Source organism: Protopterus annectens, chromosome 8.part1, assembly GCF_019279795.1.
Source record: "Protopterus annectens isolate FY-2018-M chromosome 8.part1, PAN1.0, whole genome shotgun sequence".
In the NCBI taxonomy this organism is placed as follows: Eukaryota; Metazoa; Chordata; order Ceratodontiformes; family Protopteridae; genus Protopterus; species Protopterus annectens.
In genome coordinates this window covers 461,463,006-461,485,505 of record NC_056742.1, presented here as the reverse complement: position 1 = coordinate 461,485,505, position 22,500 = coordinate 461,463,006, and the positions used below count along the sequence as shown (strand labels likewise).

At 42.2% G+C, this 22,500-nt stretch overlaps 1 protein-coding gene across 1 annotated transcript in view; it reads right to left on the bottom strand.

Annotated features, from left to right (window-relative positions):
* The window catches only part of LOC122810404, a 2,461,722-nt gene that overhangs the window by 493,509 nt on the left and 1,945,713 nt on the right, over positions 1–22,500 (bottom strand). The window contains exon 4 of the mRNA XM_044082010.1: positions 13,287–13,349. Coding sequence (XP_043937945.1) covers positions 13,287–13,349 — 63 coding nt within the window. The remainder of the gene's footprint in view (positions 1–13,286; positions 13,350–22,500) is intronic.

The window sequence follows — 22,500 nt, the reverse complement described above, 5'->3', positions numbered from 1 at the left end:
ACTTGTCACTGGTCTGAAGTCGGATTTGAAGTCTGCTACTTTCACAGTATAGGTTCTGTCCATGAGCCAGTTGACAACCCATCTTGTGACATAGGGATTTATACCTAGTTTAGTGAGCTTATCTGTAATTCCAGAGTGGGGGATGGTGTTGAAAGCCTTGGTGAGATCTAGATAAGCTGTGTGAACCACCTTATCCTCATCTATGGCTTTACTGACTGCTTCAAAGAAATCAATCAGATTTAGGAAACATGATCTGCCTTTTACAAACCCGAACTGGGTAGGATCCAGAGTTTGGGGATTACCAATGTCTTTGTTTATGAATTCCATGATGATACATTCCATGGCCTTGCAGACCAGGCTCATCAGGCTAATGGTGCGGTAGTTCCTGGGGTCTGTCGTGGCTCCCCCTATGTGGAGTGGGATAACCGTCATGGTGCGCCATTCAGTGGGCACAAAGCCTGAGGTGAGGCTATGACTGAACATGGTACTTAGGTAGGGTGGCAGTTCATTCTGTAGTTCATGTAGAACACAGCCTGGGATATTGTCAGGTCCCATGGATGCTGCGTTCTTGGCTATGGAGAGTGTGTTTTTTACCTGTGCAGCTGTGATTACAAGAACTTTGCATTCTTCCAGTATAGAGATGTGCCCTCTATGGGGTGAGAGGGGGGTTAAGGTTAGCACTGAGCCTATCTGCCAGGATGTTGGTAATATCAATTGGTTTTGTATATTTAGTGCCATTGTGTTGTAACTCAGAGCAGATCTGAGCATTGCCATTGAGATTCTTGACATAGCTATAGAATGCTTCAGTGGCAATTTTGTTTTCGTAACTAACTTTGGAGGATTTTATGAGGGATCTCAGCTTCTTACTGAGGTTGACCAAGGAGTTCCTCCAGTCATGGGATTTTACTCTTTTTTGCAACAGTTTCTTTCTTCTGCTGTAGAGTTTGTTTATGGCAGAGGACCACCAGATTGGCTTCTTTTTTTTGGAGGATAGCATCTTGGTTCTATGAGGGATAGCATGATCCATACACTCGTGTAGGTCCTTATAAAGTGCATTTGTGTAGGATTCAGCAGTTGTACCTCTATTGTCCGTCTGCATGGGTGTCATGAAGTTTGCCACTTCTGTCTTAAGAAGTGTGAAGTTGGCTTTGGAGAAGTTTTTTACAGTGGTTTCCTTAATTGGGGTTGGGATGTGGATGTCTAGGGTGATTAGCTTATGATCAGATCTGACCAATGAGGAACTGACCTCTGGTGTGGAACACCGGTTGCCCGTGTTTGTAATGACCAGGTCTAGGATATTGCTGCCCCTGGTGGGGGTGTGAATAAGTTGATCCAAGGTGTTGGAATTTATGAATTCTAGAAAACGTTGAGCAAAAGAGTTGGTACATGAGTAGTTTTCCCAGTTAATGGTGAGGTAGTTGAAATCGCCCATTATTAGGGTGTTGTGTTGTACCCTAATATTTCCAGTGTTTCAAGAAATGAGGAGTGGGAATGATGGGGCATGGTCGGGGGTCTGTTGCAAGCTACAATTTGGATTGTGGTCTTGCCCAGAATTAGTTGCACTTGGATAATCTCGGATGCATTATGTTGTGCAACTAGCCTGGAGGTGTGGATATCCTTAATGAATATGGACACGCTTCCACCTTTAGTGCTTTGTTCCAGGTTAGGTGACCGAAAGGTGTGGTATGAATTATAGCCTGGTAACACAGGGGTGCTCTCTGGAGCTTTGAACCAGGTCTCTGTCACTGCACAGATGTCGATGTTCTCCTTTTTAAGGAGTGCCTCGAGTGAGTGCATGTTGAGGTTTAGACTTCTAGCATTGAGTAGCATTACCCTCAGATTTTGCTTGCTTGTACCTGTTACAGTGGTGAATTTGTCATTTGAAACTTGTCTAAAAAAAGGAACTATAGGGATGGCAAGAGCCTTACCCAGTATCCTGAATCCCAAGGGCGACAGGTGCAGGCCATCTCTGGCAAAGCATCGTGATCTGTCGATCATGTCGTCCCAGGCAGACAAATACTGGATCCCCTTAGAATGACACCAAAAGCTTAGACAATTGTTGAAGTCACAGGGATAAGGGAAAATTTCCTTTTCCCCACTGTAGTGCAACCTCAGAGTGAGAATATTAAAGTGGGGGGTGAAGAGGGTGCAGGAGGGAGTCTTGCCCCCATGCAAAAACATAAATGTAATGTATTTTTTTAACACACTTTAACGAAAGCGCTTTTTCGGTGAAAGTGCTTTCGTTAAACTGTATTCAGTGACTGTGGATTCAGACTATTGAACTTTCATTCAATAGTCCTAGATCCATATATATATATATATATATATATATATATATATATATATATATATATATGGGTCTACCTGAGATGGTCGACAGGCCATATGATCGAAACTCATTTGGTCAACAGTTCATTTGGTCGACAGGCAGATTTGCCCCCTTCCCCAATATTGTGCAACCCTGGAGTTGATATATATAGTTAGGGGTGGGGCACAGCCCCATTGGGGGTGTGAAGCCCCCATAACATGCTTGTCAACCAAATGAACTGTCAACCAAATGAGTTTCGATCATATGGCCTGTCGACCATCTCAGGTAGATCCATATATATATATATATATATATATATATATATATATATATATATATATATATATATATATATATATATATATATATATATATATATATATATATATATATATATATATATGTGTGTGTGTGTGTGTGTGTGTGTGTGTGTGTGTGTGTGTGTGTGTGTGTGTGTGTGTGTGTGTGTGTGTGTGTGTGTGTGTGTGTGTGTGTGTGTGTGTGTGTGTGTGTGTGTGTGTGTGTGTGTGTCTGTGCATGTGCGTGTGTGTGTGGCTATGTGTCTATGTGTGTGTGTGTGTGTGTGTGTGTGTGTGTGTGTGTGTGTGTGTGTGTGTGTGTGTGTGTGTGTGTCTATGTGTGTGTGTGTGTCTATGTGTCTGTCTGTCTGTGTGTGTGTGTGTCTGTGTTTGTGTGTGTGTCTATATGTGTGTGTGTGTGTGCGCGTATGTGTGTGTGTGTGTCTATGTGTCTGTGTGTGTGTGTGTGTGTGTGTGTGTGTGTGTGTGTGTATGTGTGTGTTTGTGTGTGTCTGTGCATGTGCGTGTGTGTGTGTCTATGTGTCTGTGTGTGTGTGTGTGTGTGTGTGTGTGTGTGTCTGTGTGTCTGTGTGTGTGTGTGGCTATGCGTGTGTGTGTGTGTCTATGTGTCTGTGTGTCTGTGTGTGTGTCTGTGTGTGTGTGTGTGTGTCTATGTCTGTGTGTGTGTGTGTGTGTGTGTCTATGTGTGTGTGTGTGTGTGTGTGTGTGTGTGTGTCTATGTGTCTGTGTGTGTGTGTGTCTATGTGTCTGTGTGTCTGTCTGTGTGTCTGTGTGTGTGTGTGTATGTCTATGTGTGTGTGTGTGTGTGTGTGTGTGTGTGTGTGTGTGTGTGTGTGTGTGTGTGTGTGTGTATCTACATGCATGCATACATTATCATGATCATCAGCCCCCTTTTTCCCATTTTCTGCATGGGGTCAGTGTATCATGTTAACTGTCGCCATCTCTCTCTATTCAGTGCCGCCCTCTTGCCTTCTTTGACACTCATGCCTGACTGCCTTTGATCTTCTTGCACACAATCCATCCACCTCTTTGCTGGACACCCTCATTTCCTCTTTTCTTATTCCTGTCTGTCCCAAATCTTCTTCACCAGATTGTCGTCTGCCTTTCTGCACGTGTCCAGGCACCATAATCTGTTCTTTTTGATCTTTTCTGCAATTGGAGCTAATCTGGCTTCTGCTCTGCTGTCCTCATTTTGTTGATTTGTCCCTTCTGACCTGTTTGCTAATGTAGTCCATTACTAGTATGGACAGTAGTGTGCTCGGAGCTGAACCCTGGTGCATCCCACTGGGAACCCCTCTGTGAGGCTGAACACTCTTCATGAATGAGTTGTTGGATCTTTGTACATTGCCTGCACTAATTCTATCAATTGTTCTGTGACTTTGAACCACCAGAGTACTCCTAAAATCAGCTTTCCTAGGACCTTGTCATATGGCTTTTCTATGTTTAGGAATGTCCAGTTGGACTCCTTCCACATCTCTAGCTTCTTCTCAACTATCTGTCTCACTGCAAGCATCAGGTCAGTTGTGCTGCATCCTGATCTGCAACTAAACTGCTCATTTCACATCTTACATTCTACTACTCTGTGCATCCATTTATCAATCACCCTCTCCAGAACTTCCATGCAATGTGACAGGTGTTTGATTCCTCTGACCTGCCCACAATTGTGGATGTCACCTTTGGTCTTGTAGACTGGCATGAGTATGCTTATTCTCCAATCATCTGGGATATGCCTTTCTTTTCACACTGCTAAGACTACCCTCAGGATCCATTTCTCCCACATCTCACCTAACATCTTTAACACATTGACTGTGACCTCATCTGCGCCTGCTGCTTTATCATATCTGCTGTGACCTCATCTGAGCCTGCTGCTTTCCCTGACTTCATCTTCCTTACTACTGCTCTTACTTCTTCTGGGGTGGGCCCCTCTTCTTTTCCTCTCATTGTAGGCTGTTTTTCGGGCTGTACATCTTCTGTGTGGTTTTATTCATTCAGAAGCTGCTGGAAATACTCCTTCCATCTGCCTTTGATGTCTTGTAGACTGGTGTGCAGGTGTTTGCTGGCATCCATTATAAAAGGTGTCTGACAATCTTTTTTATCTTTCTGTCTTTGCCTTGCAACCTGATACAGTTTCTCTGTGCCACCTGCTACTGAGTCACTTTCTAGAAGCTGTGGCTGATGCCCTGTTCTTTGCTATTGCAACTCCTTTCTTAGCTTCTTTGTTAGCCAGCCAGTATTTCTTCCTAGCCTGGTCAATCTTTACTATCTCCCACTTTTTCCTTCTTTTGATGACTTCCTGGACTTCTGTATTCCACCACTAGCTTTGCTTATGTACCTTATTGCCATACCTGTCTCAGCCACATATCAGTTCTGTAGTTTTCACACATGCTGTTTTGAGGGGCTGTCATTCTTCTTCAGCTCCTATTTCTTCCTCTTGTTGGGGGCTACAGCCCTGAGTAATTCCTTGAACTGTTGTGCTTTCTCTCCAGTCAACATCCAGGTCTTCAGCCTAGTTGCTGTTGACTTTAGACCCTTCTCTGATGATTGCTTGCAGACTTTTTGTGGCAACCACTGGTTTATACTGTGGGCGGACTGTTTCACTGGGGAATGGGGATGACTTTGTAATCACTGATTCTACCTCAGTGCCCTTTTCTTACTAGGAGGAAGTCTACATGAGTTGCATGTTGGCCACGCTTGTATGTGATCTTGTGACTGTCTCTCTTTCTGAAGCTTGTGTTGGCTACTATCAAGCCATTTGCCATACAGAAGTCTAGAATGGTCTCTCTATCTTTATTCTTATTTCTGACCCATGTTGACCTAGATTGTCCTCATATCCTGTTCTATCTTAATATGTGCATTGAAGTCACTCATTATCAACCCCAATTCATGTTATCCTGCTTTATCTTGTAGGTCCAGCATATATATATATATATATATATATATATATATATATATATATATATATATATATATATATATATATATATATAGATTCACTTTATAATCCTGAAAAAAGGTCTAAATACCGAAATCCCAAAAGCACGAATTTTGAAATCAAGAATCCTACACTAACCAGACACCACACACATACACAAACACACACCTTCCCCCCACAAACAAACACACAAACCTACACTACATACAAGCAGGGGGGGCAAGCCCCTCCTTCACCCCCCACACCCCCCTACTTAAATATACTAACTCCAGGGTCGCACTACACAGACAAACACACGAAAACACCACCACACACCTACATTCCTCTTGCACACACATATCACAGTCACAACACACAATGACACACACTAAAGCCCCTAACCAACACCTTTAAACATAGATACTTACCTGAACTTCCATTCAAGCACTGCAACACCAGAAGCGTTACTTCAACATCTCCGAACATCGAGATTTTGAAATTCGTGCTTCTGGGGTTTCGGTATTTAGAACTTTCAGCTTTACAATCTCGGGATTCTGAAATTCGGTATTTCATAATTTCGAGATTATAAAGTGTTCCTATATATATATATATATATATATATATATATATATATTTTTTTTTTTAAATTTTGTAATCATCATTGTTGCTACCATTAATAAGTCATGTACCACTATAGTGCACTTACATTTTTAACTTTGTCCTTTCACCCTAGTTGAGATTAAAATTAGTCAGAATTGATCAGTGACCTGTCTTAGTAAACAAATTCAATAAACAAACAAAAAATAAATAAACAAACAAAAAAAATCAATAAAAAATAAACTGGCTGATATACATTGCCACTGGCCAGCATATCCAATATTTGACATTATAAATGTGAACTCCCTTATGCAAATAGTTAACCATCCTACTAAGGGCTCTAATAACCTTGTTCTTATCCACACAAATATTTTCATTTCTTGCACACCTCGATATTAATTATTTTCCTTAGTTAAATCAGTCTATGAATTAGTGACCTTTTTCTTTAAAACGGATGGTGCTTCACCTATTAAATATCTCTGCATTTAGGGGCTTCTTTCAGTTACTTGATGACCTAAATACGTTCTGTTGTAATCCTCTTCCAATCGATCTCATTACTAAGTTGCTGGCTAAGCCAAACTCCGGATGGCGCCCTGCCCACCTTCCCAAGGTTTGCTAACCCTAACCCTGTCCCTGGCTCCTAACTCTTCCCCTTACTACCTCGGGTTAGGGGAAATATTAGAGTTATTCTACATAAGCAGCATGGCTATAATGGTGCATCTCCCCACACTGGGTTTACAGGAGGGCTTGGCCTTTGCAAAAAGTGATGTTTTCACTGTTTTATGTTTTGTAACATTTTCCATGCACTGAGATTGTTGATTGGTACATGCATCATAGTGTGTCAGCATTTCGAAAGTTGATATTTCAGTGTCAACTTTGTTAATGTCCATATTTGGGTGTTTCAATCTATATCAGTAGACCTATGTGTGTGTGTGTGTGTGTGTGTGTGTGTGTGTGTGTGTGTGTGTGTGTGTGTGTGTGTGTGTGTGTGTGTGTGTGTGTGTGTGTTGCAAAACCAGGTTTTATTGTTAAGCCAGGAGTTATGAGTCCTGGATCATCTAGTCTAATTCACCAAAACCCAGCTCATCAACCACTAACACAACTTAACCCCCCCGTCCCTCACCCAAGTTTTACTAAGTCAGAATTAGATCTGGCTCAATATTCCAAGACTGAATGAAGCCAGACCCAATTGTACCTTACACACACATATATATGTAGAACTCTGTGTAACTCTGTCTTTGTGTATATAGCAAGGCAGACCCAGTTAACCCTGAATCTTCACTGTGCAATACCTTAAGCCTCCTGTAATGGAGGACCATGGGATATCTGCAAACAATCCCTCAAGGAGATAATATTGTTTTAAGTACATAGCCTGTGCATACACACTACTTTTTAATCTGTGTTCATGTCAATAAAGTTAAATCTCAGTAGCTGTAAACATGCCATGTTTCTCCCTTTGATCTGACTCTGATTCATAGAACAGCACAACATGCTTGCACAATGCTTATTCAAGGGAGCTCAGCATACCAGATGGGCGGTGCTACTGTAGCATGTATGAGTGACATGCATGACATCATAACAAAGCTGTCTATCTGTACCTGAAACAATAAAAGTGGCTAAGAACAGTGTCATTGTGCATAGTAGCAGTCAAAAGCACAAGCAACAGGTACTCTAGTTTTGGAAAGCACAGAAGATGCCAACAGGAACAGTAGTGTGGGTGTACTTACCAAATGTATTTATTTATTTATTTATTTATTGAAATTTGTTGACCGGGAAAGTCCACTGGGCCGAACAACCCATTTTCAGTGGAAGGCCAGGGAGAAAAGCTCCATACAATCACAGAAAATTTTACATAACATCAGCTTAACTTTGAAAGTCAAGAACGTTTTTACATAATACAAATTGAAGTAGATATACAAGACAATTACATATTACAGAGGTATACAATACAAGCAAATAAACCCAGTGTGTTAAATTTTTACTAATTCTGTTTATATATTCTCATAGGTTAGAATACTGTTTAATCAATTCTGTTTATTCAGCCACAGAAATAAAGAAAGTAAGAGAGATTGGATACAAAGACAGACAGTGTAAATTGCAACTATATTAAGTTAGTAAAAGTATTTGTAGTAGTGTGCGGACATGTGACAACTGCACAGTACCCTACAGTATTAGTAGAATGAGATGACAGTACTATGGAGATAAGAGTTTTACTAAGGTCAGAGGTGGCAAATGTCACATCATTAGTGGATTTTGTATGACATATTACAATTGCTATCCAGTCTGCATCCATTAACCATATGGTCTAGGGCCAGAAGATGTTCCAGAAATGAGGTGGACATGCATAGGAAGTACCATATCAGAATACACAGCGTTTGCAGATGTTCTAATATCAACTATGCAATTCTAGTACACATCCTAACTCCCCTGGTCATGAGAAATGTTTGTTGGGCCCTATCCATGGGATGTCTCTTCAGTGTGCTTTAGACATGTCCCATAGTTCTATCTCATACTGTCACTGAGAAGATACAACTCCAACATGTTTAGCCATAACAGTGGATGCTGGCAATGGTTACAGGGTAGCACCCTAACATAGCTTCATAGGTGTGTACTAGGCTAATGGCCCTGGGTCCTTTATAAGCCTAGCCACAAGATTACCCTGGAATAGTGCCACATGACCATATTCATCACTAGTGGCAGTAATCCTGACACCTGAGAACCACCTGGACTATGAGGCTACAGACTTCACCTCCTTGGACCCTACCACCACATTTTAGTGTTACAGTCAGCTGTCACTGTTTCCTCCCCAGCCTGTGCCAGGGACAATTGTTATGTGCTTCCCACACTGTAACCACCAGTGAAATTACGGCATGCCAGATCTGCTGCACACACACACACACACACACACACACACACACACACACACACACACACACACGGGCACATTCCACCAATGTTTTTGTTTATGCCTCTCTTGATTCAGTATGCCTCATATATCATATTGTGTTGTCTGTGTCATGGCCCATAATTATGGACCAGACAAAACCTTTCTGTCAGTGGTGTGATGTATTACACCGGTTGCTACCTCTTCTGTGCATCTGCTGCTGCACTGCTTTGTCTTGTATCACCTCTTTGCCCTGCTATTGCTGCTGCATTGTATATGACATGCCTTACTATAATGTAATCTAGCTCCTCCACCTGTTGTCACAAAATCATGCTGTGCATTACAACATACACCATAACTATTTGCCTGCATATGTCTGCACTACACTGTAGTGAATCTAGAGAAGATATAAACAGCAGAATCAGCCCTTCAGAAGCCCAAATCTGTATTTATAGAATGTTTCTGGCTTTGGCATGTATTTTCTTCAATGTCACTTCCTCCATGGTCTAGAGTTGTGAATAAAGGAGTTATCATCCCTGACTCAAGGACATATCCAGCATTGCCTGCAACACACATCAAATGACATTAATGTCCCAAACATTACTGAACAACTGGTAGTTCAGGAAATGGTAACCATTCCAATTTATGTGTGGCTGGAACAGGTGATGCCTTAAATGTAATGTGTGCAATCAGTGGTGCCCAGGATCTCAGGGATGCATACAGTGCAATAAAAGGCATGTATGGTGCTGGTTATCACCACTAGTGTGCTCAGGAAACAAACATGCAGCTCAATGTATTGCAGTACAGTGTTAGTAGCCTATGATAAACATAGCAAGTCATTCTTAGGTCACTGGAAGACCTCTGTAACTAGAATGGTCAGTGCTACACAAGCCTTTATGTCCACAGGAATAGGCATAACATGCATACTTGTTCAAGTCCCCTTGTTGATGTAGATGTAGGTTTATGTAGAAACAGCAGTGTATCCTCCCTGTACACTGTGAAACAGTCATCTACTGCCTGTCAAATGTTGGTGTGCAACATTCTGCCTGTATCATCTTCTTTGGCAGAGACACAGCTAGGGTAGGGCAAAGGGGCAGCCACCTTGTGTACCAAGTGGTAAGTAATATGATAAGAAGATACCAATTGATCAGTTCTGCAATTCTGGTATTCATTTTTCCACCAACATTTTTTAGTGCCTGTAGAGAAACGAATACGGCTTTTGTGGTCAGGACTGTTGAACTGAAGTGCTTCAGTGCTTCATATTTGGCATAACTTGTAGTAAGTGGCTTGCTACAGTTTTAAAAGTAGGAAGATCAGGAGTATTTATTTTCTGTTTTTGCTCTTTAATATAGAGTTGAGGGGTGCCAGACTGTGGAATGGTACCAGATGTAAGATTATCCAGCTACAGCTCTGTTCACTAGCATGTGCAGCTGTAACATGCAACACTTTCCAAAATGGCTCTGATGATGACTGCCTAAAATGGCTCTGATGATGACTACCACAAACACATAATGTTTATCTGCTGTTATACCTATCATGTCTCCCATCATGCACTCTGTAAGTCATGGTGCTCAAAATGAGTTGGTGTCAGTGAGCTAGTCCATCATTTTATAAATCTCAGAGTTAGTTTACCACTTTGGCCTCCAGAATTTGCATATTCTGGGTTGCTCATATGTGTTATGCAATTGGCTGCATGCATTACATATCATGCGGTCTCAGCTATTGCACAACCATTGCATATGAATCACCTGCACTATGTGCATGGCTGCTTCCCATTCTATTTTCTGCTGCACTTTGGGGTACCTCTCAGTGAAACCCAGCCATATGTACACTTTTAGAAGGAGTACTTTGCAGATCTACTATATTAGTATTAATACTTGATGAAGCATTGCCAATCCAGCATTCAATGGTGTGTATAGGATATGTAACACTGGCAGACAGCTAACTGGAACCACCCTGTGGTACTTATTTTATTCATATACCACTCTGATGTCACTAAAATGAATACATGTGACCATATGTGGTGGATAGTGAGCAGCGCTACAATAGCATATTACCTAGAGACATGTGTGGCAATGTGTGTGCATGTGTGTACATGAGTGTGCATGCACTGTGTGTGTGTGTGTGTGTGTGTGTGTGTGTGTGTGTGTGTGTGTGTGTGTACATCATAAAATTCAAAGAAGTTAAATTCATTAGCAAGGTCTTTACCACCATAGCTCAAACAGGAGCAAAAGTTGATGGCAGCATTTTTATTGCTACTACAAATGCATGTAACACTATAAGTATAAAGGCTGTTTGGGAACAGTTCAGCCACCAAAAGCAAGTTTCAGCCACTGCTATAGTTTTGTCACAGGTGACAAGGAGACTGAAACATGAGGTTAGAATCATGAATATAAGCCACTAGAGAACGTTCATATCATTTTATCCCCCTGTAATAAGTCCCTTGTTACTTTTTAATTTCAGTCATCTTATATTTTGATATATGTACAATATCTTATAATAAGACTCTAGTTACTTTTTAACTTCAATGAGTTTATATTCTGATATATGTACGACAGTAATTTGTTCCACATCCTTTGCAGATGCTGTGCCATATCATACATAGGCTAAAATCTACTGTAGGTATTTAATGGCTGTTGAAATGAGGCAGTATAACTAGGCAATTACTATCTTCACTTCAGCCAGTATAAAATTACACCAACAGACTCTAGGAAGGTCTGCATAATATAGAATGAAATAAAAGAAGGAAACTAAATGAATGGAAAGTATTCTTTTTGGCTGGAGAATGACTGCTATGCTCTGTGCAGGCCATAGTAGATACAATGTCCCAGCCTGCTTTACAGAGTTAGCTGGGTCATGCCATGGCATTACAGCTGAAAGTTAGGGGTTAGTGGTACCTAGCCTTTCTATGCTGCTATTTCAAATTCCAGTTACTTATGAGAAATGAAAATGTTTAGGGGTACTTCTGGAAGTGTTATGTTTATAACCTTCATATGGTTCTGCACCCACAATTTAACATTAAGCATGATACTGCTTTGTATGAATATCCATTTTAAACTATTAAATATGAACGTTTCTCATGTGATTTTAAAATAATGGGTATGGTAAAGTGTCCTAATAAAACTGGATGAGCATACTACAGCGGCCATCTAAATGTATTCTTGTCATAATCAATGAATTTATAGATAAAAAACTTGGGCCCATGGTGAATATGAATGTGTCTAAGTTGTAAAGAGTATAAAGAAAAATAGAGTATAGCTTATAATTAAAAAAAAAATGAAAGAATAAAATAGTAAATTATAATAGACAATGCAACACAAAATAACTAATTTAATCTAGAAGGTAACTGACTGATCAAACTGCATCCTATATTCTTATGGCCTTCCATCAAGTTTTGCAAATGCCCAACATCATCTTATGACAAGTGAGTCATTTTTTCATCAGTCTGATTATGACTGTCTATCACAGTGGTCGGCTCTTCAATATGGTTCCCTCCTTGGTATTTTCTATGTGGTATCAACACATCCTCAATGTGAATGCATGGGTTTTCATGAAGTTCTTTGGTTTCCTCTCACATCTCACTCGCATCCTTGCTAATGTCTTCATACTGTGTACAAGCATTACCCCCAAAAACACTCTGCCACTTTTTATGTTTCAGCTGCATTAGATATAGAATAATTTCATAATAGTCCCTCAAGTTTTTTTTTAATTTAATCTTTCTCCATGACATGTCAATGTCTTTATTGCAAACATAAATTAATGCATGAAATCAGAAAAGCATTCTGACTTTGTTTCATTGAAAATAGTATAGAGTTTATTCTCATGGTTGCCACCACATACAATGTGATGTCAGAAATAATGAAATCATACCGAATGGGAGAACCTCTTGCTGTGAGGCAAGAATGCTACCGCTGCACCACCGTACTTCAGCTAATTAACACTTTACTAGATTATAACTTTCGTCTAATTTATTCTCGAATATTATCTGTTTATGCAATATATAAGAACATCTGGTTCACCATCAGCTGATAACTTGCTGTAGAAATCAGATTTTTCCTGTTGTCAGACTCCAAGATAATGTATAGTACAGAAAATTAGGGTGCCATTGTGATTTGTACCATGCGGCTTTCTCAGGTGGTCATATACAAGCAGCTGTGTTGCATTTATTCTGAAGCCTATAAAGCATCAGCCAGAAAACGTTCTCATTGCATATTTAATTATGACATTGATATTTATGATGTTATAATTTAAAAATTATAAACTTACTGTAACAGATGAAGTTGCCATACTTCTCAGTTCATCATCTATAACATCCTGATCGATGTCGCTCTGCAAAACATAAAAGTAAATAAAGCTATTTGTAAAATATAATAAAGTATGTGAAATGTATTAGTTCCATAGTCAGATGCCTACAAAGAAACAATTCACTAGAAACTGATTATACATTAAATGCATTCAGACTAAAAAAAAATAATATAAAAAGTCTAGTATTTCTGTTTACTAACCAGAGAAATCAGTAAAAAAAATGTCTTGACAGAGGTCAAGCTGCCCTGACAAAAAAAAAAAAAACAGTAGATGTGAAGAAGGCTGCCTTTTATCTGCACACTGTATGCATTTTTTCCCTTTGGAGATAAACAAATTAAATAACAAACATGGTATATATATCTGAATTTTAGCTGGTTGAAATATTTTACCAAGGCCAATTTGTAAGTACATGACGTTGTACACTCTTCTTTCTAGTGCAGCTTTACTTCTAAGTGACCTAAATGTTATAGTTTGATACTAGAGGGGTCATTTGAATGAGCCCTGCATTCAACAAGGGACATCAACTGGGTACAAAACACTCCCACTGGGTTAATCAAAAGTATATGTGTTTACTAGGTTTTGGTATTCACCTTGGTGAAACTGATACGTGACAAGGAGTGATAGAACTGTGTTAATGAGACAGTAGCTCCTGCTCATATACATGTCCTTCCTTTCCAGGAATAAATTAAATCACGAGGACAAATGAAAAGGCAAAGCTCTAAAAACCGTTAGGTTTCAGACTTCATCTAGGTGACAGCTAAGAAGGCTCTGAAGCAAAAGTCTACGCAGCTACATGTTGCATGAATACTTTTATTACCCTAGCCACCTTCACAGCTAATCAATTGCAAAAATGCATGCAGATGTTGTTGAAAATAATGTGCTAGAAACTGCTGAGTAAATAGTAGTAATTTATATGATCTGCAAGGTATATGACTTTAGTACTTTAAAGTGCTTCTGTCAAACCATGTGCTAGTTTACACATAAACAGTATGTTTTGAAGTCCACGCATTATTGCAAGTATTGTTTTATTGCTGTACAAATTACTAGATGACGTAATAGGCTCCAGAGCTAAGGACTGTATAACACGATATGGATGCATCTTCATTTCAGGTGATTATGGAATTGTTTTGGGCTTCAAAGATATATAGAACAACATGTCCTAAAATCTCGGTACTGAATCTTCAATTCATCCCTTCATTTTCTTTCTCTTGCCAGCCACTCCCCAAACATCTCTACATGCCAAAAGTCATACAGCAAGCAGATACATAATATCCAGCTCTTGTCATGGCAGTAGTAAAAACTAAACCCCGGATTCTGCATGCTTTGCACACCTTGCAAGATTAGTGCAGGAGCTCTAGCAGGCAATATGTTTGCCATGCGATCCAGAACAGCCTGCTGTGGCGTGCACGAGTGCTCCCGCACTAGTCCTGCACAGACTAAGCCCCTGTATGCAAATCACTCCATCTGCAGGAGAAATCCATGAAAATGAGGTGAATGTGCAATCCAGGAAGCTTGAAACTGACCGTGCAGGACTAGTGCAATCTGCAGAAATGTAGTTGGCTAGTAACCGAGTACATTTCTGCAAAATACAAAATGGAGCTGTGACAGCTCCAAATAAAGGCTGCATATCAGTCAGGAAGCATGCCAATGTCCAAGTATAAGGCCATTGGCATTGCAAACAGCATAAAAAATTAAAAAATCAACCTTTATTTTTTTTTTAGCCGATCTTGGCTGTTTAAACGTAGGGCAGCGACGTGCAAACGGGATCGGGGGAAAATAATAAAACAAATCTAAAATAAGCATTCTAACTAAAATCAGTATTCTGCCATGCAAGTCAATGGCAGGCAGAAGGCAACCTGGGCAGTGAGTAATCGTTGCCAAGAGGGGAGGCTCAGTGTGCGACATGTAACTATGCATTAGCAGGCAATCCTATGCAAATATGGGGAAGGATAGTGAATCCCAATTTTTCCCAGCATGTGAGGCAGGTCCCATCAGTGTAAGAGTATGAATAGCTGGGTGCAAGACTAGGATATAGGTGACATCATGGGGGAGTGTCAGGCATACTGTAAGTGGATTGGAGCCCTGTGGCTCAGGTTTGCTCCTAGCAAAGCACAGCTAAGCAAGGGGGTGTGTCTGACTCTGCCTAGCATTCTTTACATTGCTTAAGTGGGTGTGCTTGCCACGCACCGGGTTTTAAAGGTTTTAAAAAAAGTTAAACCAGGAAGTAGCAGCTCTGTGCACATTTGAGCACGGTGTTTGCTCGGCGTACCCCTGGGCTTAAACAGGAAGGCAATAGGGAGGGAAAACAGCAGTAGAAAGGTAATCTAGGAGAACTAGCATAGCTGGCAGGCGAAATGTATCAGAATTAGCCAGTTACACAGGCAGAAGACCAGCCCAGCCCAGAACACTACTATAAACTAGGAAAACACCTTCCCCTCTGTTTTTTCTCACACTGTACACCAGCGGTGTAAACAAGCGAGAAACTTTCAACAATCAAAACAATAAAACGATAGGGGCTGCAATAGCTATCATACAATTTGTGGAAGAAGCTGAGGGTGGTGAGGATGTGAATGCTGTTGACCAACCCACAGTGAGGAAATGGAGAAGAGTGTAAAGACCCAGGGTAACCTACCAGGGGCTACATGAGCTGGAGATAGTGGAGTGCTATAGGGTGGACAGGGACCTCCTACAACAAATTGTTGATCTGTGCCGGTCATGCCTGACACACAGAACTAACAGAGGGGAACCCATCCCAGTGGATACCAAGGTATGTATAGGCCTATGAATACTAGCTACAAATACCTTCCAAAGGCCAACTGGGGATATGATGGGGATCTCACATGAATAAGCATCCAGGGTACTCCATTAGTTCCTGGATGCTATGTCAACACATGTCGGTGAGCACGTATATTTCCCTAACACCTGTGAGGTGTTGGCCAGCAATATGCTACTGTTCCACCAAATAGCAGAATACCCTGAGGTAGTGGGTGCTACAGACTGCATGCACATATGCATCAAAGCACCACCCGGTGAGCGGGGTGAGGTCTACATCAACCACAAGGGCTTCCTCTCCATCAACTGCCAGGTCATGTGCGATGCCCAGGGCATAATAATGAATGTGTGTGCTGGCTGCCCTGGAAGCTATCATGATTCCCACATCTGGCATGTGACACAGCTGTACCAGTGATTTGCCAATGGGGACATCCCTCACGGTCACCAAGTGGGGGATGCTGGATATGCACTGGAACCATGGCTGATGACACCTATCAGAAATGCACACACACCCGAACAAGAACTCCATAATGAGGCACATGCACAGACCAGAATTATAGTAGAGCAAGTGTTTGGGATGGTCAAGTCATGGTTCCGGTGCCTGGACATATCTGGTGGAGCCTTGCAGTACTCACCAGCTACATGTACCCATATTGTCATTGTATGTGCCATGCTACACAATATGAACCTGCGGAAACAGCTGCAGCAGGAACAGCATGGGTCAGGGCCACACAGCCCCCTATCATTGCATCATTGCCAAGGCCTGCACAGGCACAGAGTGACTCGGAGGTGGAACAACCTGAGCATGCCCCAGTAGGCAGAAGGAGGCATGCCCAGTATGCCCTGGCCTTAGCAAAGAAGCAACGCATAGCACATACACTGACACAGGAGGGACCTAGGGAATAACACCTCTCTCTGACTCTCACATACAGTAAAAGGGATGCCAAACATGACACTACCTGTACTCAACCATGTGTAGGGAGTGTACTATGTGGATCTGACATAGACATCCATGCAGCAACACTCTCAATACTGGGACACCCACAAGGTAAGTGACTCACACATGCCAGTTAGGGGGGTTCATATACCCAACAACAGTCACAGCCAGCAGGACAGGTGTAGACAAACACAAACAAAGGCGGTGCTATGGCCTCTGAATAATGCCTATGGGTAACCCCCCCAGGCCTACACAGACAGACTACAGCAGGTCAGGCAGTGGGACGTTAGTTCTGAAGGGTAGGAAGCCAGAAACTAATATGTAGGTAAATCAAAGCTAAGATCTGTAGTACACTGGTATGCCTCAAGTCAGCATGATAGCTTAGAATACAGAATGAAATGGAGTACCTGACATACCAGTACAGTCATAGCAAATGTGTACAAGTGTCAGATATGCCCCTCCATCCTATGTAGTAATATAATAACAGTCAGGTGTGCCCCCTCAATCCTGTGTAGACATGTAGAAATAGTCAGGTGTGCCCCCCTATCCTACGTAGAAATGTAGTAACAGTCAGGTGTGCCCCCCAATCCTGTGTAGAAATGTAGAAATAGTCAGGTGTGCCCCCCCATCCTATGTAGAAATGTAGTAACAGTCAGGTGTGCCCCCCAATCTTGAGTAGAAATGTAGAAATAGTCAGGTGTGCCCCCCATCCTATGTAGAAATGTCGTAACAGTCAATGCTAAATGATCGACGGATATCCTGCAGAAACAGTATGCTACCTGTAGGTGTACAACACAAAGGTCTGCACTGCAGTACAAACTACCTGGACTCGATCCACACATTCAGTACAGACGGGCATCCTAGGCATGCTCACACACTTAGAGAAATTAAGGCAATGTCAATCAACAACATACTGAAAGGTCATACTGGGCATGCTCACACACTTAATCACATGAAGGCCATGTCTGCAAACACCAGTGGACCAGACATATCTTGCAGTCGCAGATGTTAGTGCAGACACTCCTCAGTATGCACCACTCATGCTTTACACACACACACACACACACACACACACACACACACACACACACACACACACACACACACACACACACACTGGATAGGAATACAGACATATACCTAAGGACAACACACTATAATAAGCCAAAGGTAGATGTACATAGATGTATGGAAGAGGGTGACTGTGACAAGGAGCCATCCAGGCCTGTTCCACCCAACACACAGCCAAAGGGCCACAACCACATGAGGTTCAGATGTCACTCACTGTAGATACTAGCCACTGGTATCTGTCAGCATTACAGACTATGTAGTGCAAGTGCTAGCTGTGCAACAAGACTGTACAAGGAAGTAGTCATCTAGCAGCTGTATACACGTACCTGTGAAATATGACCTTGTGTGTGCCCGTATGTGGTGCGTCAACCTCTAGATGAATGGGTTATGGCCCATGCACATGCACTGCCCTCCCCATAGCCCTACTATGACAAGTCTGCTGAGGTCATCCACTGTAAAATACACCTTTGGGAGAGTTGTAGCCCTGTAATCTTTATGGCGTGTCCTAAGACTGTGTACTGTTGTAGTGTGATAAACTAGTTAGGTAGGAGATCCAATACCAGACATGGCAAGTGTGTGTGTGTGTCTGTCTGTCTCTGTCTGTGTAGAGAGCAATGCTTTTTAAGCTAGTCACACTCCCTACAATTCAAATGCTCTACTTTGGTAAGGCTGCTGATGTCATCCACCTAGAAATACATCTCTGGGAAGGTTGTAGCTCAGTAATCTCAGTAGCACATCCCATAACTGCGTACTGCTGTAGTGTGATGAAATAGTTGGGTAGGAGTTCTAATCCCAGACTTGGCAAGTGTGTGTATATCTGTCTGTGTAGAGAGCAATGCTTTTTAAGGTAGGCTCACTCCTTACAATTCAAATGCTCTACTTTGGTAAGGCTGCTGATGTCATCCATCTAAAAATACACTTCTGGGAAGGCTGTAACCTAATAATCTCTGTAGCGCGTCCCATAAGTGCATGCAGCTGTAGTGTGATAAAATAGGTAGAAGTTCTAATCCCAGAGTTGGCAAGTGTGTGTGCATGTGCGCATGCATGTGTGTAGAGATTAATGCATTTTAGGCTAGTCACACTCAATACAATTCAAATGCCCTACTTTCACAATCCTGCTGATGTCATTCACTGTGAAATACACCTTTAGGGAAGAGGCACTCCAGCATTCCCCGTGGTGCGTCCTATCATGCTATAGTGTGATGTAAAGCTCTGGTAGGAGTTCTATTCCCTCACAAGGCAGTTGTGGATGTTTTGTGTGTGTTTCTATGTTTGTGTAGGGAGCAATGCATTTTAGGCTAGTCACACTTAGTATAATTTAAATGCCCTACTTTGGCAATCCTGCTGTTGTCATTCACTGTGAAATACACCTTTGGGGAAGGGGCACTCCAATAATCCCAATGGTGCATCCTATAACAGCATCATGCTGTAGTGTGATATAGAATGCTGGTAGGGGTTCTATTCCCACACATGGCAGTTGTGGATGTTTTGTGTGTGTTTCTATGTCTGTGTAGGGAGCAATGCATTTTAGGCTAGTCACACTCAGTACAATTCAAATGGCCTATTTTGGCAATCCTGCTGATGTCATTCACTGTGAAATACACTTTTGGGGAAAAAGTACTCCAGTAATCTCTGTGGCATGTCCTATAACGGCATAGTGCTGTAGTATGATATACTAATTTGGTAGGAGTTCTAGTCCCAGACATGACAGGTGTGTGTGTGTGTCTGTGTGTGTGTCTGTGTCTGTGTGTGTGTCTGTGTGTGTGTACATGTGTGTGTCATTCGTATCCTGTGTGGATGTGTTTGTGAGTGTGTAACAACTGGACTCAATGTAGGTGGGTTTTGCAAACTTCTTATAGGGTGGGCCAAGGATATATCACAATGCCCACAGTACAGGGATAACAGATGTGAAATAACTGAGAGGCTGGGGTGCAAATCCATACCCTTCAATGTGACATCAATGCCAGCTGAACAATGTTAGCAACTCTTGTATTACCCAGGGAACACTCTCAACCCATGTCCCATACACACACTTGCCTAGGCAACAGCTGCTATGTTGGTAGTACCCTGCATATTGCCCACTGATAGCAACCATGGTGTGATTGCAGTGGGCTACAGAGGGCACGGCACCCTGTCCATCAGTCCAATAGGCATGTACATGCCAACAGTGCACCTGCCCCATGTTCCCCACTGGACACCTGCAACACCTGTGGTGCCATCAAATGTGACCCACAAAGGACATACCATGCCTGAAACACAAGCCCTGTATGGACAGATGCAAGTGACACCAGGGAATACCGTTATCATCCTATCAATGTAGCTGCAGGGTCAACCTGCTGTCCATTAACAGCTCCCGCAACATGAGGCCAGGACTGGCACATCTGATGATAAGACTTTGTGTACACAACATGGGCCAGACACCCCAGGTACAATTCCACATGTCACTGTACATGCATGTGGTAGGTGTGCACATCCCATAAACTGTCCATATCATGGACTAAGGAATGCATACATGGCAAGCAATTCAAAGCATTGGCCACACATAATAATCACCCAGGTGACTGGATGGTGAATACACTACCCACCAGTGTGGGCAACTCCAGACACTACACCCCTGAGCCACATTGCAGACCATTGTCATGTGGCCTGATGCCAAGGTATACCCATCACCTAGCCTTGTATAGCCATCTGGCACTGTCAACCACTACACACCAGTGAAGCAGTGCACCCATGCATGTCAGTACTGGCACCCGTGTCTGTGTGCATGGTGTATGATGCATATGACCACATTCACAATCTCTACAACCCCCATTTGCATACTGAAGCATGCTGTCTGATGTCAGACACCTCCACATACCCTTTGCACATATAACCTCCATATGATCCCTCTGGTGCATGTGATACCTGCACAGTACTTTGTTGTGGCAATCCCACTAGTGATGAGTTGTATTTCTGGCTCTGCTAAGTGTGTCAATGTGTGTGCATCCCTGTGAGAGTGTGGCTGTGTTGACATTGACACCTGTTCATGCGGACATGCATGTATACTACACCTACCACATAGCTACCATATCCCTGTTGCAGATGTCACTTACCATCACATATACATTCTGAGGGCTCCCCAACATGCAACCTATGTGGTGCATCCACTAACTGCATGGACATGTGATAGCACTATATAGTTGTCAGGGGGTTGATACCCTATACTAGTAGGTGTGTGACATAAACATGTTTAAGTTTTACTCTCCCACCCCTCCCTGGCTTTTCTGTGCCTCTGCCTGCTTCTCTCACTCCCTCTCTGGTGGATGTGGAGACTTACACCTGCATTGCTTAGGCAGCAGCATGTGTATTTTAAGTGATGCTCAGGATCAGCTGATGGCCTCTGCATGAATTGCAGCCCTCCTCTAGCTGATTGCATGTGGAACAGCTGTGGTAACATTCCCTTAGCCAATTGCATGGAAACACACACCAATATCTAGGAACATCATGTTGGTGTTGGGCCTTTCATTCACTGTGAGCAGGAACTCGATCTGTTTTTTCAGCAAACGGCATATCAGATGGATTGGGAATTTCCCTCTAACAATATACACTGTGGAAACAGGCCAACACACAGGAGGGGGATGTGCCTGACCTGACTACAGACTGTAAGTGCTGCTATACTGCATTTAGAGTGATGTTGGTTTAACAGGGTGTGTGTGGATATGGCTGTCCTACATGTTTTCATACCTGCCATGTCAGTGCTATGTTTATGAGGGAACACCCATCTGTAGGGTCATCTGCAGACTGGCCAGTGTGTGGTGCCTTTTGTTTCAGATGTTACCCACAGAGCACCTATTTGTGAACTGCAGAAGGTAGCATGAGGACTGCAGTCTGTAGATGGTGACAGCCGTGAGAGTTACTGACTTCATATCCCTCATAGGGCATATGTTGCAACAAACCCAGTTACAACAGTAAATGTATGAGGTTATCACAGCAACATGTCAATATTGGCCCTGTGTATGTGCCACCAGTCACAACCCTGTCAACCTTTGTACGTATGTCATGCAGTAAGGGGTGCATATGTGTTGTACACCATAATTAGTGACATCATATCTGATAACAAGCCAGTGAGATATCAGACTGCTATACATGTTATGTATAGTAGGGGTTCTATTTGATGACATAACCTGGACATTCTGTGGTTGTGTGTACAGTATTGAGGTCTGTGTACTTATGGTGGTTGTCGGCAGTCATTGTTCTTGGCCCTGTTCTATCTGATGTTACATGCTCCTCCACTGTATGTTACACTATCAGCTGACATGTTTGTAGGGCCATACACGCACATGTTCCTTACCACAGACAGGCATCGGAGGACACTGTGTAGCAGCCCAGTATATGTAGGGTTAGTGTGTGAGTGGC